The 27,213-nt window shown below is 32.1% G+C and overlaps 4 protein-coding genes and 1 non-coding gene across 7 annotated transcripts in view; 3 read left to right on the forward strand and 2 right to left on the reverse strand.

The window, feature by feature from the left end:
• The first annotated feature begins 293 nt into the window (after positions 1 to 293).
• Y38E10A.24 (Complex I-B12) lies at positions 294 to 672 on the forward strand. The gene is made up of 2 exons (NM_064306.7): positions 294 to 432; positions 519 to 672. The coding sequence occupies exons 1-2, from the start codon at positions 295 to 297 to the stop codon at positions 585 to 587; spliced, it is 207 nt and encodes a 68-aa protein (NP_496707.1). The 5' UTR covers position 294; the 3' UTR covers positions 588 to 672.
• Y38E10A.33 (Nodule Cysteine-Rich (NCR) secreted peptide) lies at positions 652 to 905 on the reverse strand. Its single transcript, NM_001351922.2, has 2 exons — positions 785 to 905; positions 652 to 736 (listed from the first exon to the last, which is right to left on the reverse strand). The coding sequence occupies exons 1-2, from the start codon at positions 848 to 850 to the stop codon at positions 674 to 676; spliced, it is 129 nt and encodes a 42-aa protein (NP_001338829.1). The 5' UTR covers positions 851 to 905; the 3' UTR covers positions 652 to 673.
• A 157-nt stretch (positions 906 to 1,062) lies between these two features.
• Positions 1,063 to 1,120, reverse strand: Y38E10A.30. The gene has a single exon (NR_051806.1). It is a non-coding gene; the product is annotated as an Unclassified non-coding RNA Y38E10A.30 (non-coding RNA).
• A 92-nt stretch (positions 1,121 to 1,212) lies between these two features.
• cox-10 (Protoheme IX farnesyltransferase, mitochondrial) lies at positions 1,213 to 8,024 on the forward strand. Its single transcript, NM_064307.7, has 10 exons — positions 1,213 to 1,335; positions 1,381 to 1,492; positions 2,815 to 2,922; positions 2,976 to 3,041; positions 3,088 to 3,193; positions 4,176 to 4,300; positions 5,236 to 5,438; positions 5,635 to 5,770; positions 6,768 to 6,955; positions 7,621 to 8,024. The coding sequence occupies exons 1-10, from the start codon at positions 1,234 to 1,236 to the stop codon at positions 7,666 to 7,668; spliced, it is 1,194 nt and encodes a 397-aa protein (NP_496708.2). The 5' UTR covers positions 1,213 to 1,233; the 3' UTR covers positions 7,669 to 8,024.
• A 7,646-nt stretch (positions 8,025 to 15,670) lies between these two features.
• tbc-17 overlaps positions 15,671 to 27,213 on the forward strand; it is a gene marked incomplete at both ends in the record, with an annotated part of 31,155 nt that continues 19,612 nt past the window's right edge. For 2 of the 3 annotated variants that reach the window (NM_001027264.8, NM_001267426.3), the window contains 7 exons: positions 15,712 to 15,797; positions 16,024 to 16,204; positions 17,388 to 17,707; positions 18,347 to 18,630; positions 20,035 to 20,323; positions 21,876 to 22,056; positions 22,915 to 22,984. In NM_001027264.8, the coding sequence (NP_001022435.2) occupies positions 15,712 to 15,797; positions 16,024 to 16,204; positions 17,388 to 17,707; positions 18,347 to 18,630; positions 20,035 to 20,323; positions 21,876 to 22,056; positions 22,915 to 22,984 (1,411 nt within the window). Of the gene's footprint in view, positions 15,798 to 16,023; positions 16,205 to 17,387; positions 17,708 to 18,346; positions 18,631 to 20,034; positions 20,324 to 21,875; positions 22,057 to 22,914; positions 22,985 to 27,213 lie in introns of all 3 variants that reach the window. The other variant, NM_001027263.7, reaches the window with a different exon arrangement.

The following is a 27,213-nucleotide window of genomic DNA, read 5'->3' on the forward strand; positions in this document are numbered from 1 at the left end:
ATTTTTTCTTATTTTTCTTTATTGAAATATTGATAAAATACGTTATTTTTCACCTATAATTCACGTTTAATAGGCGTTAAAGTGAAAGTTATTGAAAATGAATTAAATGAAAATTACGTGGATTTTAAGATTTTTAGAGTCAGTTCTTCATTTTTTCATCTGAAATTTAGTTTCTATAGGAAAATAATGATTTTTCAATAAAAAATCCCTAAAATTGCTGATTTTCCCTTAATTTCTCTTGATTTTCTGTATTTCTCCGAGTTTTCTTTTAAAAAATGCCAGTTTTTTTGCAGAATGGGTACCTTCACCGCCACATATTTCCTCAAGAACGCTTTTTGGGACAAAAGAGGCCTTTGGACTGCCACGTTGGCCGTCGCCTATTTCGCCCGCTGCTGGGAGAGCGCCGGATACAATAAGGCCGAGATGATGAAGGTAAGCGTGCTGAAATCGTGCTGAAAATTCAATTTTTAGCATATTTTAACCTAAAAATCCATAAAACCAATTGATTTTTGTTTCAGGGTCACTCAAAAATGTACGCGGATCGACTCAAGCAGCTTCCAGCACACACCGACGCCTGGAAATACTGAAAATCCCGCCGACTAGATGCTTAATTTAGCGATTTCCTGTGTTTTTTCTCGATTTTTAGTCATAAAGAAAAATTTTAAACATTTTATTATGCTTCAGCACATTCACAAATGCTTTTCTCCGAGCAAATGACACGTTGAGTGGGGCAAAACTGAAAATTTTAGATCGAAACTTGCTAAAATCGGATGAAAGCACTCACCGAGTAGAAAAGAATATTGCATAGAGATTCCCAGCAAAAACCGAATGAAATTGTAGGCGTTATCATGAGGAAAATTGCAAAAATAGATAAAACAGCGGAGAAATTTATTTCCCGAGTGTTTTTCTAGCAGGAAATGAATGTTTAAAGCAATTTTTCACGTTATATTCAAGGGAATGTTTGTTTTCAAAAAGAAATTCTTTGAAAATCGAGAAATTCTCTAGAAATAATATAGAAAATCAAAATTTAGTAAAAAAAATATTAAACTATGATTTAAATGTCCGCCAACAACGATGCTCCGGAATCCCGCCAGCGCGCCTTCTTTACCGTAAATCCACAGCTCTCAACGCCCGAATTTATTTAATTTTTAATCATTTTTCTGTAAAGTTTTCACAGTTTTTCAATCGAATTAATAATTTTTGATTTACCAGACAACTCGGGTCCCCAAAAAAATGCTCAGCAGGCATATATTAATGTGCTCTCGGGTGGGCTTCACGCCGTCGACTAGTCAAGCAGTTTTCCACACTTCCGCAGTAAATTCCGTGCTTCCCAGGGTAAAAGCCGGGTGGAAAAGTAGCTTCATAGCTCTATAATTTCAGGCAAAACCGCTAGACGAGGAAATGCCGTTGGCTTCGCCGAAAAAACCACGTCCAGACACGCAAATTTTAGATTTATCCGGAAAACGACACAAAAAAGATATCGATATAATTGGTAAAATTATTTAAAGGTGGACTGGAGAAATTTCTTTAAAACATGCCTATGGGGTCACAATGACCGAATATGATGATAAAAAAATTCAAAAAAATTTTTCTAGATTTTATATGATTTTTTATATGAAAATTGAAAAAATCACATTTTTCGCCTAGTTATTTTGAATTTCCGCCAATTGAATTCGTTCGTTGGAGCGCGCTTGCATTATTTTTGTTTATTTATTTTATTTATTCTCATTATTTCACTGATTTTCTTCATTTTCTATGTTTTTTCCTCGGAAAATGAAAGAAATGAACAAGTAAAATGAAGAATGATCACTAAAAATTAAAGATTGAGTGGAGTCAAAAAATTTATTTGCTTTAAATGACAGAAAATGCACCCAAATAACCGAATATAACTGTAAAAAGAATTTTAAAAAATTTCTAATTTTTTTATGATTTTTTTAATTTTTCAAAAATCAAAGAAACGGCTGAATAAATTTGAATTCCCGCGCAAATGAGTGACGTCATCTTAGATATTTTCGCGTTTTCTGGCTAAATTCGTCGGGGTTTTTTTTCCATTTTCTCTTCTATATTTGATTTGAAACACCGTTTGTCAATTATTTAACAACTTTCCCGTGAAAAAAAAAACTTGATAACCCTAAGGAAATTGCCAGAAATGTCAAAATTGGCCTAAAATCCGCAATTTAATATTTATTATTAATTTTTTTCAAAATAACTATTTTAAATAATTGACAAACGGTGTTTCAAATCAAATATAGAAGAGAAAATTGAAAAAAAACCCCGACGAATTTAGCCAGAAAACGCGAAAATATCAAAAATGACGTCGCTCATTTGCGCGGGAATTCAAATTTATTCAGCCGTTTCTTTGATTTTTGAAAAACTAAAAAAAACATAAAAAATTTAGGAATGTTTTAAAAATTTTTTAACAGTTATATTCGGTTTTTTTTTTTAACTCTACTCCACCTTTAATTTTTAGTGATCATTCTTCATTTTTCTTGTTTATTTCTTTCATTTTCTGAGGAAAAAACATAGAAAATGAAGCAAATCAGTGAAATATTTAATGAGAATAAATAAAATAAATTTATAAAAATAATGCAAGCACGCTCCAACGAACGAATTCAATTGGCGGAAATTCAAAACTAATTAGGTGAAAACTGAGATTTTTCCAATTTTCAAAAAAAAAATCATATAAAATCTAGAAAATTTTTTGAATTTTTGGAATTTTTTTAATCATGATATTCGGTCATTGTGGCCCCATAGGCATGTTGTAAAGCAATTTTCCCACATTTTTTTTGTTCCAAAAATCATTTTTTTTTTCAGTCGGCGATCAATATCTACAGCAATGGTATAAAATGGAGACTAAAAATCTGGCGGCCGACTATTTGGCGCTTTGCAAGTCAAAATTGAGTCTTTTCGTTGCTTCTACAGGTTTAAAAACTGGTTTTTCAAGCTAAAAACTAATGAAATTCGAATTTTTCCAGCTACCTGTGGAGTTTTAATGGCGCCAGTGCCAGTTGCCGCTGACTCGCTGATCGCCGCCACTGTTGGTGGGTTTTTGTGCAAATTTACCCGCGAAAAAAGTGCAGTTTTCAGGCACATTTCTGCTCTCATCGGCTGCAAATGCGTGTAATCAACTGCTAGAGGCTCCGTATGATGCACAAATGAGAAGAACACAGACGAGAGTTTTAGTTGTGCATAGGTGCGGGTTTGGACGGTTTTTGGAAGAAAAAATATTGAAAAATCCGAATTTTTCAGCAAAAAACCAAAAACCTCATGAAAAATCACAAAATTCTTTGAAATTTTCAAGAAAAAACCTTAATTTCTAAATTTCTCTCAAAAAAATCATTGAAAAATCATAAAAATGGCTCCAAAAAGCTTGAAAAACGCATTTTTCAAACTAAAATCTCGCGAAATATGCCTATTTTGTCACTTAAAAAACTAGAAAAATCCAATTTTTCCAATTAAAAATCAATTAAAAAACCAAAAACCTTTTGAAAACTCACAAAATTCTTTAAAATTTTCTAAAAATCCCTTAATTTCTCAATTTCTCCCAAAAAATCACTGAAAAATCATAAAAATTGCTCCAAAAAGCTTGAAAAACGCATTTTTCAAGCAAAATCTCAAAAAATTTGCCGTATTTCGCTTGAAAAACCACGAAAATTTGTTTTTAAAAAATTTTAAAAGTACATTTTTTAAAAATACAAAACATTTTATCAAAATAAAAACCAAAAAAAAACACTTTTTAATTAAAAAAAATCCCATTTTTCCAATAAAAAATCGGCGAAAAATGCAAAAAGGTTCAAAAAGCCTATGAAAAATCACAAAATCCTTCAAAATTTTTAGAAAACCCCGATAAAATCGCCGAAAAATCTTAAAAATTGGCCCGAAAAGCTTTAAAAACGCATTTTCTAAGCTAAAAACTCGTAAAATTGGCCGTTTTCTCCCTTAAATGCGTGTAATCAACTGCTAGAGGCTCCGTATGATGCACAAATGAGAAGAACACAGACGAGAGTTTTAGTTGTGCATAGGAAAATCCGAATTTTTCAGCATTTTCTATGGAAAAATACCAAAAATTGAATTTTATAGCATAAAATGCGAATTTTCCGTGGAAAAACTGAAAAATAGCTCCAAAAAATGAATTTTTTATTGAAAAAACACCAAATTTTCATGAAAACTTCCAGATTCTCTCCACTTCACGCCTTCACGTTTGCCGGAGTCACTGGGCTCACTGGAATCGGGCTTCTCGCGTATTATGCGAACCCGTTGGCTGCGGCTCTTGGAGCTCTTAACTGGTTTATTTATGCAGGTGCTGGCTAAGATTGAGGAAAACGTTGATTTTTTTGAAATTTGAATTTTAAGCTGAAAAAAAACGTGATTTTCGGAAAAAAATCTCGAAAAATTGGCCTTTTTTCACTCAAAAACTATGAAAATTGATGAAAATTCACTGAATTTCCAGTTTTTTTTTTAAATAAAAACCAATTTTTTCACTGAAAAAACTGAACAAAAAAGGCGAAAAGCTTCAAAAAAAACCTATAAAAAATTGAAAAAATCTTTAAAATTTTCCTTGAAAACCCCGATAAAATCGCTGAAAAAAGTAAAAAAAACGCATTTTCCATTCAAAAACTCGAAAAATTTGGCATTTTTCATTCAAAAATCCATCAAAATTTATAAAAATTCGCTGGATTTCCAGTTTTTCAAAAAAAAAAAAGAAATCAATTTTCTCGATAAAAAACCGAAAAAAAAAATACATTTTTGAATCTGAAAAATCTGAAAAAAAAAAAAGCAAAAAGCTTCAAAAACCTCTGAAAAATCACAAAATTCTTGAATAAAAAGTTGAAAATTGCTCCAAAAAGCTTTAAAAGACGCATTTTTCAATCCAAAAAATCGCAAAATTTGCCGTTTTTCACTCGAAAAACTGGAAAAATTCAATTTTTCCAATTAAAAATGAAAAAATGAATGCAGACTGCTTCAAAAAATCTAATTTTTTTGCCATTTTTTTCACTTTAAAACTAGAAAATTTATTTAAAAAATTTTTAAAAAAAAATTCATTTCTTGAATAAAAAACAATTTTTCAATTTCTCTCAAGAAAAAACCCTGAAAAAAACATAAAAATTGCTCCAAAAAACGTTTAAAAAACGCATTTTTCAAGCAAAAAAATCGCAAAATTGGCCGTTTTTTCCTTTAAAAAACTAGAAAAATCTAATTTTCCTTTATAAAAATGTCGAAAATTCAAATTTCCAGGCGTCTACACTCCGATGAAACGTTCTCATATCGGATGCACATGGGCCGGAGCCGTAGTTGGAGCAATTCCACCACTAATGGGATATGCTGCAGCCACCGGGTACCTGGATCCGGCTGCCTGGTGCCTGGCAACTATTCTTTTTTCATGGCAATTTCCACATTTTAATGGTCTTAGCTGGAATTTGAGAGGCGATTATAGTAAGGTAATTGTCTAAAAAATAGTTTAAAAATTGTAATTTTTCAAGAAAAAAATCGTTAAAAAATTGCAATTTTTCAAGAAAAAAGAGTTGAAAATTGAAAAAATTTCAAATTTTTCCAAAAAAAAAAATCACGAAAAAATTCCATTTTTTTCTGAAATTTTTAACTGAAATTTAACAAAAATTTAAATATTTTTTCCAGGCCGGCTACCGCGTAATGTGTGTGACAAATGAGCGGTTGTGCCGTGTGACGTCACTTCGTCACAGTGTTGCTCTACTCGGATTGTGCTCCATCGCTGCTCCGCTTACAGACTTGACAACGCTCACCTTTGCTATAGGTGCTGAAAATTTTGGATAAAAAACACGAAAAAAAATCAGATTTTTAACCTAAAAATCGAAAAAATTTCACTTTTTTTGTGTTTTTCGAGAGAAAAAACCGAAATTTCCATGATTTTTTGTCAAAATTTGAAATAAAGTGCCAAAACTACGGTACCCGGGTCTCGACACGACAATTTTTCGTGAATTTCGAAAAGGTTTGCGCCTTTAAAGAGTACTGTAATTTCATTTCTATCGATTTTTCGCTAAAAATGCATTTTTTTAATGGAAAACAAAGTAAAATCAATTAAAATCTGCAGAAACAAAAAGTTGAAACTACAGTACTCTTTAAAGGCGCAGACTATTTCGAGTTTAATCAAAAATTGTCGACTTTTAGTGAAAAAATTGTCGTGTCGAGACCCGGTACCGTATTTTTGGCGAAAAAATTGAAAAAAAGAACATCGAAATCAGTGAAAATAATGATTTTAACTAAAAAATCCACAATTTTTCGCCAAAAATAATACGGTACCAGGTCTCGACACGACAATTTTTTCACTAAATTCGAAAAGGTATGCGCCTTTAAAGAGTACTGTAGTTTTAAACTCTGACAATTTTCATCATCGATTTTCAACGTTTTTTGCTAAAAATATTTTTATTTAATGAAAAACTATGGAAAGTTTTAAAACAAAAATTTTAAACTACAGTACTCTTTAAAGGCACTCACATTTTCGCGTTAAACAAAAATTGTCGTGGTGAATCCCGGTACCGTATTTTTGGAGCAAAATTGTGAATTTTTTGTTCTTAATATCATTATTTCAATGATTTTGTGCTAAAATCCTCAATTTTTTGAATTTCAGTTTTAAAATATGGTTTCAAAATAAATTATTGCAATTTTAAAAAAAAATCGGGAAAAAAATTGATTTTTTATCGAAATTTTCGATTTTTTTTGCACTAAAAGTTGCCCAAAAACCACGAAAATCCTCCAAAAATCCCTAAATAAAATTCCGAAAATTTTTCCAGATTCTCTTCCAGTGAACGCGTACCTCGTCTACCTATCCTACAAATTCTACAAGGCTCCCGACGCGAAAAACAGTCGAAAATTGTTCTTCTACTCACTGTTACATCTGCCGCTGGTCATGTTACTGATGGGAATTAGTAATTATGGACGAAATGAGCAGCAAAAAGAGCACATTTCGGATCGAATTTCGGTAGAATTTTGTGGAAAAATATTTTCAAAAATTAATTTTTTTTCAAAAATTAAAAAAAAAATTAATTTTGAAAAAAAAAACTTTTAAAAAAATAGCAAAACAGAGGAAAATTATCGTTGAAGTATTTTAAATTTTAATTTTTTTGAAAAAATTAATTAATTTTTAATATTTAGGTAAATTTTCAAAAAAAAAAATTAGGATTAAAGTTCTAGAAAATCGCAAAAAATTTGATTTTTTTGAGTTTTTTAAATTAAATTTTTTTTTAGAAAAACCTAAAAATCACCTAAAAATTCGAAAAAAAAATCAATTTTTAAAATTAAAAATCTAGAAAATCGCAAAAAATATGATTTATTTAAAATTTAATTTTTATTTCAGAAAAACCTAAACATCACTGAAAAATTCGAAAAAAAATCAATTTTAGGATTACAAATCGCAAAAAATATGATTTTTAAATTTTTTTAAATTAAAAATTTGTTTTGGATTAAAAATCGGAAAAATCGCAAAAATATGATTTTCAAAATTTTTAAAATTTAAATTTTTTTTTCCAGAAAAAACCTAAAAATCACCAAAAAATAAATTTTCAAAAAAAAATTAGGTTTAAAAATCTAGAAAATCGCAAAAAAAGTGATTTTTTTAATTTTTTAAATTTAAATTTTTTTTTCCAGAACGGCTACAACAAAATGGTGGATTCGGTGAAGAGCTTCTCGTTATAACCAATTTAATTTTTTTGTTGGTTCAATTTCTCCATAATTCAGCCCCCCAATTGATTGTAGATATCTAGTAGAAACGTATATATTTAGTAGTTTTTCTGGAATTTTTATGCGGATTTTTTTTGAAAGTGACTCGTAAAAATTCCAAATTTTTTTGAGAAATCTCTGAATTTAAAAAAAAAATGCGATTTTTAAAGCAATTTTTGGGGAAAAAGTCGAAATTTTTCGCTTAAAAATTCCAGATTTTTTAGAATTTTTAATTAATTTTTTTATTTTTTTTTGTTGTAGGCCCTGAAAACTACGCGTTATTGTTCTTTTTTTTGTTTTTTCCCATGTTTTTTTTCAGCAAAAAATGTTTTCTTTTTTTGTTCCGTTTGTAGTTTTTTTTTGTTCTTTTCTACAGAACTACAACGTTATCACAAGCGTTCCGAATGGTACTTTTTTATTTTTTTTGTTGATTTTTTAACCACTTTTTTTTCTGAAATTTCTGAAATTACCGCTTAAAATCCTAGAAAATCGATAAAAAATTTTCCAAATTTAATTCCAAAAAAATTAGGTTTTTTTTTTATATCCAAAATTGGACCATTTTTTCGTAGAAAGAACTTAAATTGTGAAAAAAAATTGAAAAAATTTGAAATTTTCCAGAGTTTTGCTCAAAAACCTATAAACCCCTGAGTTTTAAGTCGATTTGTATAAAAATTTTGAAATTCTTTTTTTTTTTAAATCGTTTTAAAAATCTACGAATTTAAAATTAATTTTAAAAAAAAAATTTAAATTTTCCACCCGTGACCCCCAGCAAAAAAATCCCACAACCTTTTATTCCCCATCACTTTCAAAATTATTCCCAGCTTCCAAAACTTCTAAAATCAGTGAGTTTTCCATTTTCCGCGAGGTGGGTAGTAATCGGATATAATGTCCAACTTTGTAGCTCCGCGAGCTCAATCACAACCCCGGTCGTGAGCTCATTAGTGGCTCCGGCGATGGTGGGAAAGTGACACGAACCCTGCAATTTGGACGGGTAACTCCCAACGTGTTAGACGCGCTTCACCTCCCCCCCCCCCCCCACCACAAATTTCCCGTCAACTTTTTATCCGGGTTTCTGGGCTCAAAATTGGCGGCTTTGAGCTCTTTTTTGTGAAAAGTTACTAGATTTTAGCGAAAAAATAGGCAAAAATGGCATTTTTTGGCCCTAATAATGTGGAGAACGCCTATAAAATTATGCAAACGCGCCTCGTCCACAAACGTTGGGTCTCGTTGGGAATTTGACGGCTAAATCGTAAATTCTAACGTTTTCGATAGTTTTTTTTTGCCGATTTGGCTGGTTTTAAGCTTTTTTTGAAATAAAAATAATGAAAAACGACGAAATATTCTTTAAAACTGGTAAAAGCGCTTTTACCAGTTTTTTTTAGAATTTTTCGTCGTTTTTCCCTGATTTTTATTTCAAAAAATGCTTAAAAACAGATGAAATCGGCAAAAAATAATCGGAAACTTTTGAATTTATGAATTTCCCGCCGATACCTAACGAGACCCAACGTTTTGGGGCGGGGCGTTTCTATTTGGCAGTGGAGCGCGCTTGCACCATTTTATAGGTGTTCATCTACATTTTCGAGGCCAAAATTCCAATTTTTCTGGAAATTTCACAATTTCTTCACCAAGGGTGGGTGGCAAACGACTTTTTTTTCGGCAAATCGGCAAACCGGCAAATTGCCGGAATTGAAAATTTCCGGCAAATCGGCACATTGCCGGAATTGAAAATTTCCGGAAAATCGGCAAATCGGCAAAGTGTCGGAATTGAAAATTTCCGGCAAATGGGCGAACCGGCAAAGTGGCATATTGGCAAACCGGCAAATTGTCTCAATTTGCCCAATTTGCCGCCCACGCCTGTTCTGCACTGCAAAACCTACACTCCTTATCTCCCCTGTTTTCCAAGTAAAAACTTGGAGAAAAGTTGCTCTAAACGAGAGAAATAGAGGGAAGAAGCGAAGAGCTTCTCCCCTTTTTTGCTCTTTTTGCTCATTTTTTTCTGCTCGTGGGCCCCGACGATTTTGCTCACTCACTTTTACATGAAGACATCTCCTCTCGCGCGGGGACCTCTTCTTTTCCCCGCACATTTTTCGTTTTTTTCCATCTTTTTTTGTGTGTTTTCCGGAAATCTCGGGTATTAGCAGAGAAGTGCTCCTTGTTTTTTGGCGGTTTTTTTCCATGATTTTTGAAGAAAATAGTCGCTGTTAAGCTCGTTTTTCAATAGGAAATCTGGAAAAAAATCAGTTTGAGATAGATTTTTCGATGTGAAAACGATCAGATTTTTGAGAATTTTTTTTTTTGAAAATCTGAGACTTTGCTTTTTTACACCCAAAATGACCCAAAACTACCGAATTTCGTAATTAGACCTTTTGAAAATTCCTCAGAAAAAAATTATGGGGGTTCAAAGTTTTGGAAAAAATTCTCATTTTCAGCTACAATCACAATTTTTCCAACTTCTCGGTGTCGTAGAGTCTGGAACTTAATTTTTTATTTAATCATCACTCTTAAATAAATATTTTGGTGTTTTATTAGGCGTTTTTTCGTACATTTTCGGCCAGTGGGGCACGAATAAAAGTTACATTTTTGTGCCCCACTTACCGAAAATGTACGGATAAACGCCTAATAAAACACCACAATATTTATTAAATAGTGATAATTAAATAAAAATTAAGTTCCAGACGCTGCGAAGTTGGAAAAATCTGTGATTTTAGCTGAAAATGAGCATTTTTTCGCAGAACTTTGAACCGCCATAACTTTTTTTTGAGAAATTTTCAAAACGTCTCAATACGAAATTCGGTAGTTTTTGGTAATTTTGGGTATAAAAAAAACATATTTAACAATCCCCAATATCCCACATATGTCTTCACTCGAACTTTTTCCGAACCAAATTCCAAAAGTTTTTTGTACTTTTGAGTGGTCCCCTGGGGTCCCATGTATGGGTTTTCGGGTGAGAAATTTGAGAAATTCACGATTTTTTCCAAATTTGGCGCTTTTGAACCGCTCAAAATTTCGAAAAATCAGGTTTTTTTCGCCAAATTCTTCCGAATAAGTGAAATTCCACGCCTTGCTGGTAGATCACTTCTAATCAGTTGTCTTATCTTTTCCGCCGTCTGATTTGACGAGATAATTGGGGTGGGTTTTTGATGTGTCTGCGTCTCGTCTCGACCTTCAGAATCTGATTTTCTATTCCTCATGACGAGCTGTTCCGGCTGACACATAGCTTTTTTTTTTCTCGAGAAAATTTCAAGAAAATTCCCGATTCCTTAACTATTTTCCTATGAAAATTAAGCAATTAACCACGATTTTTTCCGGCAAATTGGCAAATTGTTTGAATTGAAATTTCCGGCAAATTGGCCAAATTTACCGAAAAAACGGCAACTGCCGATTTGCCGAGTTTGCTAAAAAATTTCGGCAAATCGGCAAATTGTTGGAATTAAAAATTTCCGGCAAGTTGGCAAATTGCCGGAATTAATATTTCCGGCAAATCGGAATATTGCCGGAATTGAAAATTTCCGGAAAATTGGCAAATTTCCGGCAAATTGCCAGAATTGAAATTTCGGCAAATCGGCGAATTTCCGGCTAATCGGAAAATTGCCAGAATTGAAATTTCCGGCAAATCGGCGAATTTTCGGAATTGAAATTTCCGGCAAAAAAACGGCATATTGCCGGAATTGAAATTTCCGGAAAATCGGCGAATTTCCGGAATTGAAATTTCCGGCAAAAAAGGCATATTGCCGGAATTAAAATTTCCGGCAAAAACCGGCATATTGCCGGAATTAAAATTTCCGGCAAAAACCGGCATATTGCCGGAATTTAAATTTCCGGCAAAAACCGGCAAAAAAAACGGCATATTGCCGGAATTGAAATTTCCGATTAATCGGCAATTTGCCAGAATTGAAGTTTCCGGCAAAAACCCGCAAATTGCCAGATTTAAAAGTTTCCGGCAAATCGGAATATTGCCGGAATTGAAAATTTCCGGCAACTCGTCAAATTGCCGGAAATAAAAATTTCCGGCAAATCGGCAAATTGCAGGAATTGAAATTTCCGGCAAATCGGCAAATTGCCGGAAATAAAAATTTCCGGCAAATCGGAATATTGCCGGAATTGAAAATTTCCGGCAAAAAAACGGCACACATTGCCGAAATTGAAAATTTCTTCCACATCGGAAAATTGCCGGAATTGAAAATTTCCGGCAAATCGGCAAACCGGCGAATTGCCGATTCACCAAATTTGCAGGAAAACGGCACATTTTTTTTTTTGGAAATTTCATAATTTCATTTTCAATCGACAAAATTGTACGCATCCTTTTCCGGCTTACCGGCAATTTGCCGGAATTGAAATTTCCGGCAAATCGGTAAACGGGCAATTTACCGAATTTGTCGACAAAAAAATTTGCTCCTAGTCGGACCATTGAGGCAATATGTGTAGAGTGCGAATTAATTTCGAAGAAGAAATGTCAAATTTTGGTCGAAAATTTTTGAAGTTTTCCATCCGAATTCTATCTGATACTTGCTCACGAATTTTCTCATGCACACACACACACACATTAAAATGCTCACATACTTGTGCTCTTCAAACCTCATCTGAAATTCTGAAAAGTTTCCGTCATCGTCGTGTCTAAGTCTCTCTCGCTTCTCACACACCCCTCCCGAAGGAGTTAATCGGGTTAGGAGTAGGCGAAAATACTTGTTTATTTGTTATTCTTTGTACGCCTTGTTAGACTATAGACTGAAGCGTTTTTCTGGCGAAAAAAGCCGAAAAAATAGCAATTTTTACCTCACGTGGTGTAGATCTACAAAAAATGCGGGAGAAGAGACGCAGAGTTCTTTCAACTGATTTCGCATGGTCAAGAACGTGCTGACGTCACATATTTTTGGGCCAACAAAAATTCCCGCATTTTTTGTAGATCAAACCGTGATGGGACAGCCTAGCACCACGTGTTACCTCAGTTTCACTGGAATTTCAAATTTTTCCCGCCAAGTGGTACTGTAGCAGTTTTTCTCAAGTTTTTCTCATAATTTGGCAATTTGATAATTTCAAATTTGAAAAAAAAACCAACGTAGCAGCCGAGTGACTCATGATTAAAACACGTTTGTCGTCGTCTCCTTCTCCTCCTGTGCTCCCGCCGTTCCCAAATGTATTGCACAATGTGCACACGGACACACACACACACTTTACACCTCTGCGTCTCTTGTTCTCTTTCACCACCGAAATGCTTGCAAAATCTGGTTGAACGGTTTCCACGTCATTTTGGTTCCCCACGTTGTTCACTGATGGAGTTTTTTCTAGGTTTTGAGCGTTAAATTTTTTGAAAAACCCTAGAAAAATGTTGTTTCTACTGTTGTCAGAAAACTCCAATCGTTGGGAATGTATATGTTTGTCGGACATGAAAATTTCCGGCAAATTGCCGGTTTACCGAATTTGCCGGAAAAACGACAATTCGGCAAAATTGTACGCATCCTATAAATAGGGTGGTCGGCAAACGATTTTTTCAGGCAAATCGGCAAATTGGTGGAATTTTTGCAAATGTCAAATCAATGTTTTTTTCTCAATCTTTCTGAGATTTTTAGCTTTAATTCACAACTTGAAAAGTTACTATAGAAATAAAAATAAAAATTTCCGGCAAATCGGGAAATTGCTGGAATTGAAAATTTCCGGAAAATTGTTGGAATTGAAAATTCCGGCAAATCGGCAAACCGGCAATTTGCTGAAATTTAAATATTCCGGCAAATCGGAAAACCTGCAAATTGCTGGAATTGTAAATTTCCGGCAAATCGGCAAATTGCTGGAATTGTAAATTTCCGGCAAATCGGCAAATTGCTGGAATTGTAAATTTCCGGAAAATCGGCAAACCGGCAGATTGCCGGAATTGAAATTTCCGGCAAATCGGTATATTGGCGGAATTGAAAATTTCCGGCAAATCGGTAAACCGGCTAATTGCCAGAATTTAGCATTTTTGACAAATCGGCAAATTGCTGGAATTGAAAATTTTCGGAAAATCGGCAAACCGGCAGATTGCTGGAATTGAAAAATTCCGGCAAATCGGCAAACCAGCAATTTGCTGGAATTGTAAATTTCCGGCAAATCGACAATTTGTCGATTTCCGCGGCCCACCTCTGAGTTTGATTTACTTCTCTCCAATTAGAAAAAAATTTGGCTTCTGCCATTTTACTAGCTAAAATGTGCAAATTAACAAAAAAATTTCCGGGCTTGAGAGGTGGCATTTTCTAATTACCCCATCACATTCTCCTTCACACACACTTTAGACATTTGAGCATATTCCTTCACATTCCTACTGGCCTTCCACTTTTCGCTCGACGAGCCTATTTGTTTTGTGCTCCGTCCGTTCGTCCGTCCGTCCGTTCATCCTCGATCCACTCTCGTTTTCCGTTCTTATCGAACTTTCTTCTTCACTTTGTTGCTGTCTATTTCTCCGCGATTCACACAATCGTTTTAATTCGGATATAGGTTACTCGGAGGAGAAATCAATAAATGCAGATTCTGCGAGATTTTTCCATCCATAAATTCCTTCCGACGTAAGTACACGAATAATTCTCCGAAAAGTGATCAGTTTACGGTGTCGGTGGACACACGCCAAGAGTTTGGACTAGGGATTATAGGTTTGTCGCTTGTTGGAGAGAGAGAGAGAGAGACATAGAGATGATGATGATGATGATGATGAGAATACCCGTTTTGTTCACCCCGACGTCGGCCTATTCAATACCTTTTTTGTCGCCGTGTTCTTCTGTCTTCTTTGACGTCTGCGCCTCCTCGTTGGAAGTGTGTCGGCGATGGCGTTCGTATTATAACTTTTGCGTTACCTTTTTGTCGATTTTAGGATTTTACCAATTTTATTTCATATATTAGAGTTCCGGGCGGTCCTAAAGAATTTGTAGCTTAAAATCGCGTATTTTTCTGTTGCTTTTGGGATTTTTCTGATAATTTGACGGTTGCGTTTATTTAAAAGCTTAGAAATTAAAGCCCCACTTGGTTTTCGTGGAGCTTTTGCAGTATCTTTTAGGCAATAATTTTAGCTTTTTATACTTTTGGTAATATGCTAATGCAGAATTCTGAACTAGGTATTTAAAATGGAGTACCGAAATTAGAAACTTTGTTTTTTACACCCAAAATGACCGAAAAATACCGAATTTGGTAATGAGACGTTTTGAAAATTTCTCAAAAAAAAGTTATGGCGGTTCAAAGTTTTGGAAAAAAGGCTCATTTTCAGCTAAAATCACAGATTTTTTCCAACTTCTCGGTGCCGCAGAGTCTGGAACTTAATTTTTATTTAATTATCATTGTTTAAATAAATATTGTGTTCTTTTATTTGGCGTTTATTTATTAATTAAAGACAATTTTCGGTCAGTGGGGCACAAAAATGTAACTTTTATTTGTGCCCCTCTGACCGAAAATTGTCTTTAATTAATAAATAAACACCAAATAAAAGAACACAATATTTATTTTTAAAAAAAGATAATTAAATAAAAATTAAGTTCTAGACGCTGCGACACCGAGAAGTTGGCAAAAATCTGTGATTTTAGCTGAAAATGAGCTTTTTTTCCAGAACTTTGAGCCATCAGAACTTTTTTTTGAGAAATTTTCAAAGAAATTTTCAAAAAACGTCTCATTACGAAATTCGGTAATTTTAGGTAATTTTGGATCTAAAAAAGCAAAGTCTTAAATTTCGGTACCCCACCGTTAACTAGTTTTTTTTAAGTAAAATTGGTAAATTTTTGGGCAATTCTATCTTTTTAACAGTGATTTTAATTTGATGTTTAGCTTGGGTTTTGAAATTTATTGGAGCTTATTGACTAAAAATAATCGTGCTGTTTTAGGCTTCTGCACTATTCAAACTAATTTAAGTGTCAATTTTGTAATAAAATGAGCTTTTCCTATTTTCTAAAATTTTTCTCGTTTGCGTTTTTTTTTACTGTGACTTTTCCCTGTGAAATTCTCCTCCACAATTTCGCCGAATTTCCAGATATTTCTCAAATCTCCGATGCATCTGTGTGCTCCGCCGTCATGAATGATCAGCAACAACAGCAACAGCAGCAGCAGGCTCAACGGGAAAGAGCCGGCACGGTGTATTATGATGCTCAACAAAATTTGTGAGATTTTGAGGAAAAAAAAATCATTCTTTCAAGTCAAAAATTTTTTTTTTGGAAATTTTTTTTTAGTAAAAAATAGAAAAAAAATGGACAAAGAGTATCGAATTTCTCTGGAATTTTCGATGATCCGCGTCGTTTTTTTTTTCAAGCCAATGCATTTTTGATTTTTTGCTTCAAAATTTGAAATTCCCCCCCAATTTTCCGTTTGAGACCTCTTTATTTACAGCGGGACCCCGCCAAAATCGTCTGATCATCAGAAGAATAATATGAGTAGTGGTGGAGACTACAAAGACTACAACAAAATGGGCATTCGAAAAGCGTCTGGATCGTCGGAGAGAGGAGGAATTACTGGTGGTGGTGGAGGTGGAGGACCTACTGATGATATACTTTATGAGAGGGTTCATACGGTGGGTTTTTGGATTATTTTTCAAATTGAAAAAATTATTAAATTAAATTAATTTTTAAAAAAAATTGGAAAAATTTGGAAAAATTGGAAAAAAAATGTTTTTTTGGAAACAATGTTTCTAAAAATATTTTTAAATTTTTTATTTAATTTTTTTTAGGTTTTAAAAATCAAAAATAAACATTAATAATGGATTTTTTCGAAAATATATTTAAAAAAAAGGAAATTTTTTGTTAAAATTGAACAAAAAATTGGAAAATTGCCGTTTTTTTTTTTTTGATTGTACAAAAATTTTCTGTCCATACTGTGCCCAAAATATTCAAATTTTCACAATTTACCAATAACCGCTTGTAAAAAATCGCCAAAAAATTTCCAAAAAAATTTGTTTTTTGTGATAAAAATAAAAATAAAAAAATTTTTGGATTTAAAAAAAATTTGACTCAAAAAAAGAGAAAAAAAAGAGAAGGAAAAAAGAAAGAGAAAAGAAGAAAGAGAAAAAAGAGAGAAAAAAGAAAGAGAAAAAAGAGAAAAAGAGAATGATTGAAAAAAAAACTTTAAAAAAAGGAGAAAGAGAAAAAGAGAGAAATAAAGAGAAAGAGAAAAAGAGAGAAATAAAGAGAAAGAGAAAAAGAGATAAAAGAGAGAGAAAAAAAGAGAGAAAAAAAGAGAAAAAGAGAGAAAAAAAAGAGACAAAAAGAGAAACAAAAAAGAGAAAAAAAGAGGAAAAAAGAGAGAAAAAAAGAAAAAAAGAGAATAAAAGAGAAACAAAGAGAAAAAAGGAGAAAAAAAAGAGACAAAAAGAGAAACAAAAAAGAGAAAAAAAGAGGAAAAAAGAGAGAAAAAAAGAAAAAAAAAGATGAGAAAAAAGAGGAAGAAAAAAATAAAGAGAACAAAAGAGGAAAAAAGAGGAAAAAATAGAAAAAAATATTTAAAAAGGCAAAAAAAAAGAAAAAAAGCTAAAGAAAAAACTAAATAAATTTTTAATTAAAAAAATAGCGAAAATTTTCGTTTAATTTGAAAATTGTCGAAAACAATTTTTTTGGTAAAATTCGATTTTAAAAAATGTTAATTTTTTCTAAAAAATCTTTTTAAAATTGTGATTTTTTGGCGAAAAAAACACAACTTTAGACGAAAAAATCAAAATAGATTTTTTAATGCAAAAAAAATATTTTTTAAAATTTTTTCAGGAACGCCGCCATCACCACCAAACATCCTCACCGTCCCAATATCCGCGTCCCCCGTCACGTGACCGAGAATCCCAGCCACCACCCACACAGCCACGTCACCACCATCACCAACCTACAGTAATCCACCACCCGATTCGATCTACCGGAAGCCCGCCGGTGATGATGGCGCCGATGTCAACGTCATATGACTATTCGATTGGCTCATCAGCCGGATTTCGGAAGCAGGAGCTCGACGAGCTTCATAAGTCGCCTGGAAGTCGGTGGGCGGCTCGCGGAGCACAACAACAGCAGGAAGATTTCAGACCGGGGCCAAGGGCTAGGTGTGTACAATGGAAATTTGTGAAAAAATCTGGAAAAATTTGGAAAAATTGGAAAATTTATATTTGTCCTGAAATTTCCGGCAAATCGGCAAGTTGCTGGAATTGAACATTTCCGGCAAATCGACAAATTGCTGGAATTTAGAATTACCGGAAAATTGGCAAACCGGCAAAATGCTGGAATTGAAAATTTCCGGCAAGTCGGAAAATCGGCGAATTGCTGGAATTGAAAATTTTCGGCGAATTGGCAAATTGCTGGAATTGAAAATTTCCGACAAATTGGCAAACCGGCAAAATGCTGGAATTGAAAATTTCCGGCAAGTCGGAAAATCGGCAAATTGCTGGAATTGAAAATTTCCGGCAAATTGCTAATTTGCTGGATTTGAAAATTACCGGCAAATTGCTGGAATTGAAATTTTCCGGAAAATCGGCAAAAATTGGCAAATTGCCGGATTTAAAAATTTTTGTGAAAAATTTCCAAAAAATGGTCAAATTACATACAAAAATTCAGAAAAAAAAGATTAAAAAAATTTTTTTGATCTCTAGATTTTCCCTAAAAAATTGGATCATTCTACGACTTTTGGAATTTTTTTTAAAAATTCGCGAAAATATGTTTTTTTTCATTTTCACCTATTTTTCCAGCTCGGCGGCCAATATCGATGCTCTATTTGCTCCAAAATCTGGTTCAAGAACACAATCGGCTTCATCATCATCGGGACCATCTTCACGAATGGCTGGTGGATATGAGCCGTCAGGAGGTGAAAATATGGCAAATGTCGTTTTTTCGAGAAAATCGGCTGCTCCGCGAGGAGCTAGTGACAAGGACTTTGGAGTGGTTGGAGCATATTCGAGTGAGCGGCGAGCGGAGCAGCAAGCTGGTGGAGCTGGTGGTGGATATGGAAGAAGAGGAGGAAATAGTAGTGGGGGTATTAAATTTGAAAATTTGAAAAATTGTGTTTCTTGTAAAATTTTTTTTGGGAATTTTGAAAAAATTCATTTTTTCGTCAAAATCCAAAATTCCAGGAAAAAATCTCTTTTTTCGAAAAATAACATTTAAAAAAATCCCCAATTTTCAAATTCCCAAAAAAAAAACGTTTTGTTGAAAAATCGTAAAAACGTTGAAATTCTGAAAAATGTATAGTCAAAATTTGAATGTTTAGAAAAAAAAACCAAATTCAGATTTTTCAAAAAATCAACAAAAAATCGTTTTAAAAAAAACTTAAAGACACTTTTTTCCATAAAAATGGAAAAAAATCTAAATCTTCAGTTAAAATTCTTATTTTTCACCTATTAAAAGAAAATCTTCGAATATTTGATTTTCAAACAATTACCAAAAATTTGAAAATTCAAAAAAATTTGAATTTTTAGAACAAAAAACTTTTTTTTCAACTAAAAGTTCAGGAAAAAACATAAATCTTACCAAAAAAAATTTTTTTAGCAGAAAATCCTTTTGTGGAATTGAAAAAATTGCTCAAAATATGAATTTTTAGGGTTTTTAGAAGAAAAAATGTCTTGAAATTTCCAGAAATTTGAAAAAAAAGTGAATTTCTGAAAAAAAAACAACTTTACCGAAAAAATAAGAAAAAAAAACTTTTTTCCAGTTTTTTTTCTGTCGAAAATTTAAATTTCCGTTGAAAGAAGGTTTTTACTTTTTTTTCAATAAAAATATTCGAAAATGTTTTTTTTTTTTTTTTTTCTAGAATTAGACAGTTTTTTTTCAAAAAAATCGTTAATTTTTCGTAAAATCGAAGAAAAAAATCATTTTTTTGAAACATTGAAAAATATTTTTTCAGAGAAAAAACCTTTTATTAACGACAGTTTGAAAAAAATCGAAAAAAAAAACTTTTTCTCCCAGTTTTTCTGAAAAGTCGTTTTTTGACTGAGCAAAACTCTTTTTTTAAGGGAAAAATATTTTGAAATTCAAAAAAAAATCGTCAGCGAAAAATTGAAAAACCGAACTCTGACTTTAAAAAAATCGAAAAACTCTTTTTTTAGTGAAAAAATGTCTTGAAATTCCAAAAAAACATTCGTCAAAATTTGAATTTTCAGTTGAAAATATTCAGGTTTTCGTTTTTTTTTTGTTGAAAAAAAAAATAGAATTTGACAGATTTTTCTTTTAAAAAATCGATTTTTTTTTTAGAAAAACTGAGCAAAACTCTTTTTTTTATAGGGAAAAATGTTTTAAAATTCAAAAAAAAATCGTCAAAATTTAAATTTTCAGTTGAAAATGTTTTCATTTTTTGTTCCATAAAAAAATATTCGAGAATTAATTTTTTTTTTAATTTTTCGTAAAATCGAATTATTCTTTCAAAAATACACTTTTTTTTCAGCAAAACCGCAAGTCTGTCAACACTCGAACGACTACGAGCTGGATCCCCGACTCAATGTGACTTATCCGCAATTCTATGTGGATGACTGGAAAGATCGGCACTCACCGCATCATTCCCATCATCCCCAGCATCACCAGGTCGTCGGCAATATGACACCAACTGCGTCATCATCAGGAGGATATCCACGTGTTCCAGTTCCACGTCACTCACCGTCGTTTACGTCATCGGCGACAGTTTACCCGTTGCCGGGTACTGGTGGACGGCCACGATTCGGAAGTGATGCTCATCGGTTAGGAATTGGAAGATTTGAATGGGAAAATATTTTGGAAATATTGGGAAATTTTTGTTTAAAAAAATATAGTAAAAATGGAAAAAAAATGTTACTGATATTCGAAAAAAATTAAAAAAATTTTTTTTTTTGAAAAAATACAATTTTGTCAAAAATCATGAACTGAGCCTCGAGAGCTGAACTTCGGAAAAAATTTTAATTTAAAAAAATTGAAATTGAAGCCTTAAAATTCAATTCAATAAAGCTGGAAGATTGCAAAAATTAAAAAAAAAAACGTTTTTTTTTAATAATTTAGAAAAATCTTTTTTTTTTTCAACAAAAAAAAATTAGAGAATATTGGAAGATTTGAGCGAAAAAATCGAAAAAAAATTGGAAAATTATCAGAAAAATCAGTTTTGGAAAATTTTAAGAAATGTGAAAAATGTAAAAAATCTTTGAAATTTGAAAAAAAAAACCCTATTTTCTCAAAAATTGATTCAAAAAAATATTTTTCCTACAAACAAAAATCTAATAATTGGAGGCATAATTCAAATGTTCCGATAAAAAATTTTAATTTAAAAAAAATTGAAATTGAAGCCATAAAATTAAATTCAATAAAGCTGGAATATTGCAAAAATTAAAAAAATTCAGTAAATTCAATTTCAAATTTCCTCAAGTTTTTTTTTTCAACAAAGCATTTAGAAACGGCCAAAAAGCTTGAAAAAAATTCTGGAAATTTTTTTTTTCAACTAAAAATTAGAGAAAAATTGGGAAAAAATGGCTTTGAAAATTCATTTAAATTATTTTTTTTTATTTTTATTTATTTTTGTTTGTTTTTCTATTTTCAGTATGAAAAACAATATTTTTAAAAAATTGAATTTTTATGGATAGTACATGAAAATTATGCAAAAGCCTACTTCTGGGGCTGAAAACCAATTTTCTGAAACTACCGTAACCCTACAGTATTCCTACCGTACCACTACTGTACCACTACAGTACCCCGACTATATCCCTACACTAACCCCAACTCACTATCCCTCCAGAAGCCAAAACTTCACAGACTACAAAGACTACATACACTACAAACTATGTACAAACGGAATAAGCGCTTTATATATAGTAAATGATATTCATTTTACAAATATTTTTCCAAACCTTGAAACATTTTTTTTTAAATAAAAAAAAATTGAAAATTGAAGCCAAATCAATAAAGCTGGAAAATAGCAACAGCAAAAAAAAAAAATTGGGAAAATTATAAGAAATATCAGTTTTGGAAACTTTGAAGAACTGTAAAAATCTTTGAAAATTGAAAAAAAAAACCAATTTTCTCAAAAATTGATTTTTGAAAAAACTATTTTTTTTTCTAACAATATTCATAAATTCCGATTTGAAATTTTAAAAAAGCTGGAAAAAAGAAAAAAAAATTCAGAAATTTAATTTCAATTTTCCTGAATTGTGTTTTAAAAATCATTTAGAACCGTCCAAAAATATCGAAAAAATTTCTGGAAATTTCTTTTTTTCCCCAAAAAAAATTTGAATTTTTCAGAAAATTCTGTAAAATAAAATTTTCCAGCCATCTATACGAAGAAGTTCCAATGGGCGGTGGTGGAGGGCCGTCTGTGACAAACGGAGGCTACCGTAGTCCTGGAGGACCACCATATGGCTCGGCGAGCACAAATATGAGGGAAACGGCGATTCTTGACGATTATGACAATGTGCCAAGCGAGTTTTTGGCGGAGAATGTGCATAGAAAGGTAGGATTTGGGGAGATTTGGAATTTTTAAATTGGAAATCAAAGTAAATCTATATTTTTTTTTTAAGTATTTAAAAATTTTTGGAATGCTAAAAATCTGGAAAATTAGTAACTAAATGTTCTCCGAATTATTTTTTTTTTCGCGAAAATTCAAAAAAATTTATTTTGTGTTATTCATTAATATTTAACTTAAGTGTTAAAATTACAAATTTTTCTTTATTTTTTCCATTAAAACCTGATTTTTTAAGAAAATTCTAGAAGTTTGAAGATACTCCAAAAGTCAAAAACCCACCTTTTTAAAACTACAGTAATCCTACAGTACTCCTAGAGTACCCCTACAGTACCCCGGCCATATCCCCCACTAACCCCAATCCAATACCTCTTTAAAAGACGAAAAGTCTTTTTTTTCCAAAACTACAGTAATCCTACAGTACTCCTACAGTACCTCTACAGTACTGCTACAGTACCCCAGTCATAACCCCCCTACTAACCTCAAAGCAATATCACTTCAAAAGACGAAAAGCCGATTTTTCCAAAACTACAGTACCTCTACAGTACTACTACAGTACCCCGGCTATATCCCCCCACTAACACCAACCCCCTAACCCCAATGCCTTCAACAGCTTGAAACACGAAAATTCAAAAAAAAAATGTATTTGGTGTTATTTATTAATATTTAACAGTGTAAATTTAAGTGTTAAAAATTCCTAATTTTCCTAATTTTTCTTACATTAAAATCTGATTTTTAGAGCTTTTCTACACCATTTTTCCAAAAAAAAAACTGCACTTTTTTGAGCATACTTTTGAATTCATTAATCGCTTTTTTTCTATGAATTTCTCCACATTTTTTTTCTTACAGCACACGACAAAAGATGATGTTAAAGAGGACGGCGAGTCGGGAATCTATCAACCAGGACGATATCAGCCATGTTAGTTTGCACTTTTTTCGAGTTTTGGAGGGAAAATTTGACCTACGACGAGTTTCTTCCGACGGTGCCATACGTTTTTTTCAGATTTTCAGATTTTTCAGAAAGCTTTATAGATGTATACCCACAAATTGCATATGTTATTTAGGATTTTTTTTTAAATTTCACAAAAAAAGTCAATTAATTATTTTTGAATTCCCGCGCAAATAAATTACTAAATTTTGATTTTTTTTTTTGCGTTTTCCGGCTAGATTTATTAGATTTTTTAATTTTTTTTTTTTTTGGGAAAAGTTGATTTTCAACCGAAATTCAGAGTTTCAGAAGCCTGAAAATAATTAGATTTTCCAAAAAAAGTATCTTAAAATTTGCCAAAAAATGGTAGAAAATTAAAGAATTTTGCCGGAAAAAAATGGAACAATTTTTAGATATTTTTCCAAAAAATATTATAGTTAGTTGTGAAATTTATCGATTTTTTAGGCCATTTTTACAGTTTGAAAGGACTAAAAATCGATATTTTAAGGCGGAAAAATGTCAAAAAATATTGGAAAATTATTAGAAATTTTGCCCGAAAAAAGTTTAAAAAAAAATTATATATTAATTTTCAATATTTTTAAAACATTTTTCGTTAATTTTTTCGATATTTTTTCCGAAAAAAAAACATAATTAAATGTGATCTTTATCGATTTTTAGGCTAATTTTACAATTTATATTGTCTAAAAATCGCTATATCGTGGAAAAATGTATGAAAATATGCAAAAAAATATTGGAAAATTAATGAATTTCGCCCGAAAAAATCGGAAAATACCTTAATTTTAAATATTCCTAAAATTTTTCGTTTAATTTTTAGATGTTTTTTTTTTCGAAAAAATTTTAAAGTGATATTATCAATTTTTTAGGCCAATTTTACAATTTAAAACGTCTAAAAATATGCAAAAACAAATTGGAAAATTACCGAATTTTATCCGAAAACATCAAAACGAGGTCATTTATTTAATTTCGCGGGAATTTTAAAATAATTTGGTCATTTGATTTTTTTAAAATTTTTTATAGATTCATATTTTGGGTCAAAACTTGAACTTTTGACTTGAAAATCTCTTTGTGTTTACCCGTGGACTATTAGAATTTTCAATCTTTACACCGGATGATGGACCACACGAGTACATGTTCTTCCTCTATTATTCAGCAATGTCTGCCAATTTTTTCTTTTTTTTTTGGATTTTTCCGTCGGAAATCGGGTGTTGAATTTCACGCCGCCGCCGCCTCGTCATTTGGTAGAGATCATTTTTCGGCATTTTTTTTTTGGTTAATTTTGCACTTTTGGAAGAAGTTTTGGAAGCAGAGGAGATGCTGGAAATTTCTGGAAATTTTTCGCGAAAAAAAATTTGCAAATTTCATTGGCTCCTGGAGCAAGAGCTCCAACTCTCCCCCAATGCTCATTATAATTTCTCTCTCATTCTTTTTTTTTCCTTGTTCTTGGTCTCTCTTTTCCCGGCTTTTTCCGGTTTTTTTTTCCAGTTCATTGAGTTTTTTTTTTTGCACAAAAAAGGTGTTATATCGGGGGGTTTTTCGATTTCCAGGCCTAAAATCCCGAATTTTAGAGCATTTTAGCCATTTTTTGACCTGAAAATATAATTTTTCAGTGATTTTCCAGCTTTCCAAGTGTGGGGTTTCCATATGAAAATCGCTAGTTTTCGTGCAATTGTCGAGTATTTTTCCAGTGAAAGATTAGGTTAAGCCCTATGATAATTCCAATAGCTTATTAATAGAAAAAGCTAATCTTTTGCAGTTTCTGCCAGAGATTTTCTCATTTTCCTGGATCTTTTTAGGCCAAAAAGTCCGGTTTTCTGGAGGTTTTTTGAATTTTTTTTAGAAAAAACATTGAAATTGATATCTTTTCTTCTTGAAAAATTTAAAGAATACCGGAGAATTTCAGCGATTTTCAAAATTTAGGAATATTGATCATTAAGTGCACGGAGCTTTATGTTGAAATTTTTTGGAAAATAAAATTTCTGATTTTTTGTTGCTAAATTTCAGATTTATCAACAATTTTCTCGAAAAATTTATAGAAAGCCGGAGAAAATTAGCGATTTTCAAAATTTAGAACTAATACCCATCACATGGTGTCAGAGTGTCTCATTTCGGCTTGATCTCCGTTGATCTACAAAAAATGCGGGAGAAGAGACGCAGAGTTCTCAATCAACTAATTTCGCATAGTTAAGAACTTGCTGACGTCACATTTTTTGGGGGCCAAAAAATTCTCGCATTTTTTGTAGATCAAACCGTGATGGGACAGCCTGACACCACGTGAGCCATTAAGTGGGCGAAGCTTTTTTTGTTGAATGTTTAATTTTTTAGAAAAAAAATTTCTGATTTTTTTTGTTGCAAAATTTCAGAGTTGTCAAAAAATTTATAAAAAACTTGGGAAAATTAGCGATTTCCAGTGAATATCCAAATCTAGAAATATTGACCATTAAGTGGGCGGAGCTTTATGTTTGATTTTTTTTTTTTGAAAAAAAAATCGGCAAATTTTATGAATGATTCATTATTATTTTGTCTTCTGGGATCCATGTTTTCATTATTATTATCATTGTTATTATTCGATGGTGAGATGCATTTCCGTGACTTGAATATTTAAAATTCTCGCTGTTGTTTTTTTTTTGTTCAAATTCACAAAACTCGGCGAGTTTTTTCCTTATCTGCCGTTTTTTTCTCGAAAAAATTGACCGAAAATTAGGGATTTTCATTACCAAATGTGTCAGCAGGCTGTCCCATCACGGTTTGATCTACAAAAAATGCGGGAATTTTTTTCGCCCCAAAAAATGTGACGTCAGCACGCGCTTAACCATGCGAAATCAGTAGAAAGAACTCTGCGTCTCATCTCCCGCATTTTTTGTAGATCTACGTAGATCACGCCGAAATGGGACACTCTGACACCACGTGATTAGAAATTTTTATTTCAAAAAATTGGAAATGCCTTTATAGGCACCACCCATATCCTGGCATTTTTCGGAATATTCTGACGTTCAGTCTTTTTTTGAAAAAAACTAACTAGCAAAAAAAAAGTGGAAGAGGAAATTAAAGTGGTTTTGATGCGCACAGCCATTCACAATAGCATTCTCTATTTCCAATTTTCCCCCGTTTCTTTTTTTGCATTTGTTCACATCCTCCCAGCAAACCTGAGCGCTGCTCCGTGAGCCTTGATTTTTTTTTCGATTGGAAGGTGTGTGCTTAGAAGTATGTCGGCTTCTTGTCTGAATTACTATTCATTCTAGGAATATCTTTTTTTCGGTATTTCCTAGCGGAGGACGGCGAGGTTTTTGCTTTTCCCAACTGACAGGTTGACAGAATTGCCCCCTTCTGAAATTGAATTTTTCGCTGAAATTTTCGAATTTTCTGCTAATTCGGATTATGAGCATACTAGCTCACTTTAAGAAAGGAAGCTTTAATTGGTTCGAACAATTTTTAGCGTTTATACCTAAAATGTGCTTAAATGAACGAATTTTGTAATGAATCTTTTCAAAAAAAATTTCAAAAATGTTTTATGTCCCGGTTCAAAATTTCGAAAAAATTATACTGATTATAGTTAGAATCTCGAATTTCGCCCATTTTTCTGTGTCGCATTTGTTCGAAATTGACTTTTTTGGAATTATCATTTTTTATTGCATATTTTGGTAGTTTATCTCGTTTGATTTCGTTGATTTAGGTATATTTAATGCCATTTGCCAATTGGTTGCCTAATGTACCATAATCAACGAAATTAAATGAGATAAACTATCAGAATATGCAATAAAGGATGATAATTCCAAAAAAGTCAACTTCGGATTGATGCGACACGGAAAAGTGAGCAAAATTCGAGATTTTAGCTAGAATCAGTGTAATTTTTTTCGAAATTTTGAACCAGGGCATAAAAAATTTTTGAAAATTTTTTGAAAAGTTTCGTTTTGAAATTCGTTTATTTGAGCATATTTTGAGTATATACGTTCCAAAATTTTTTTTTCCTTAATTTTAATTACGACCTTAAAAAATTTTGCATATTATAGTCTAAATTATTTATTTTAATAAATAAAAAAGGCTCTATATGCACAATTTGAAGAGCTTTACAAATTTCCAAAGTCATATATTAAGATTATACTCTACAAAAAAACGAGCACAACCTGCCTGAGACTGACAGCTTCATTCTGACCAGAATTTTCTCCATTTTTTGTTGCGTGGGGCATATACATTTCTAATTT

The sequence above is a fragment of the Caenorhabditis elegans genome, chromosome II, assembly GCF_000002985.6.
Source record: "Caenorhabditis elegans chromosome II".
Lineage (NCBI taxonomy): Eukaryota > Metazoa > Nematoda > Chromadorea > Rhabditida > Rhabditidae > Caenorhabditis > Caenorhabditis elegans.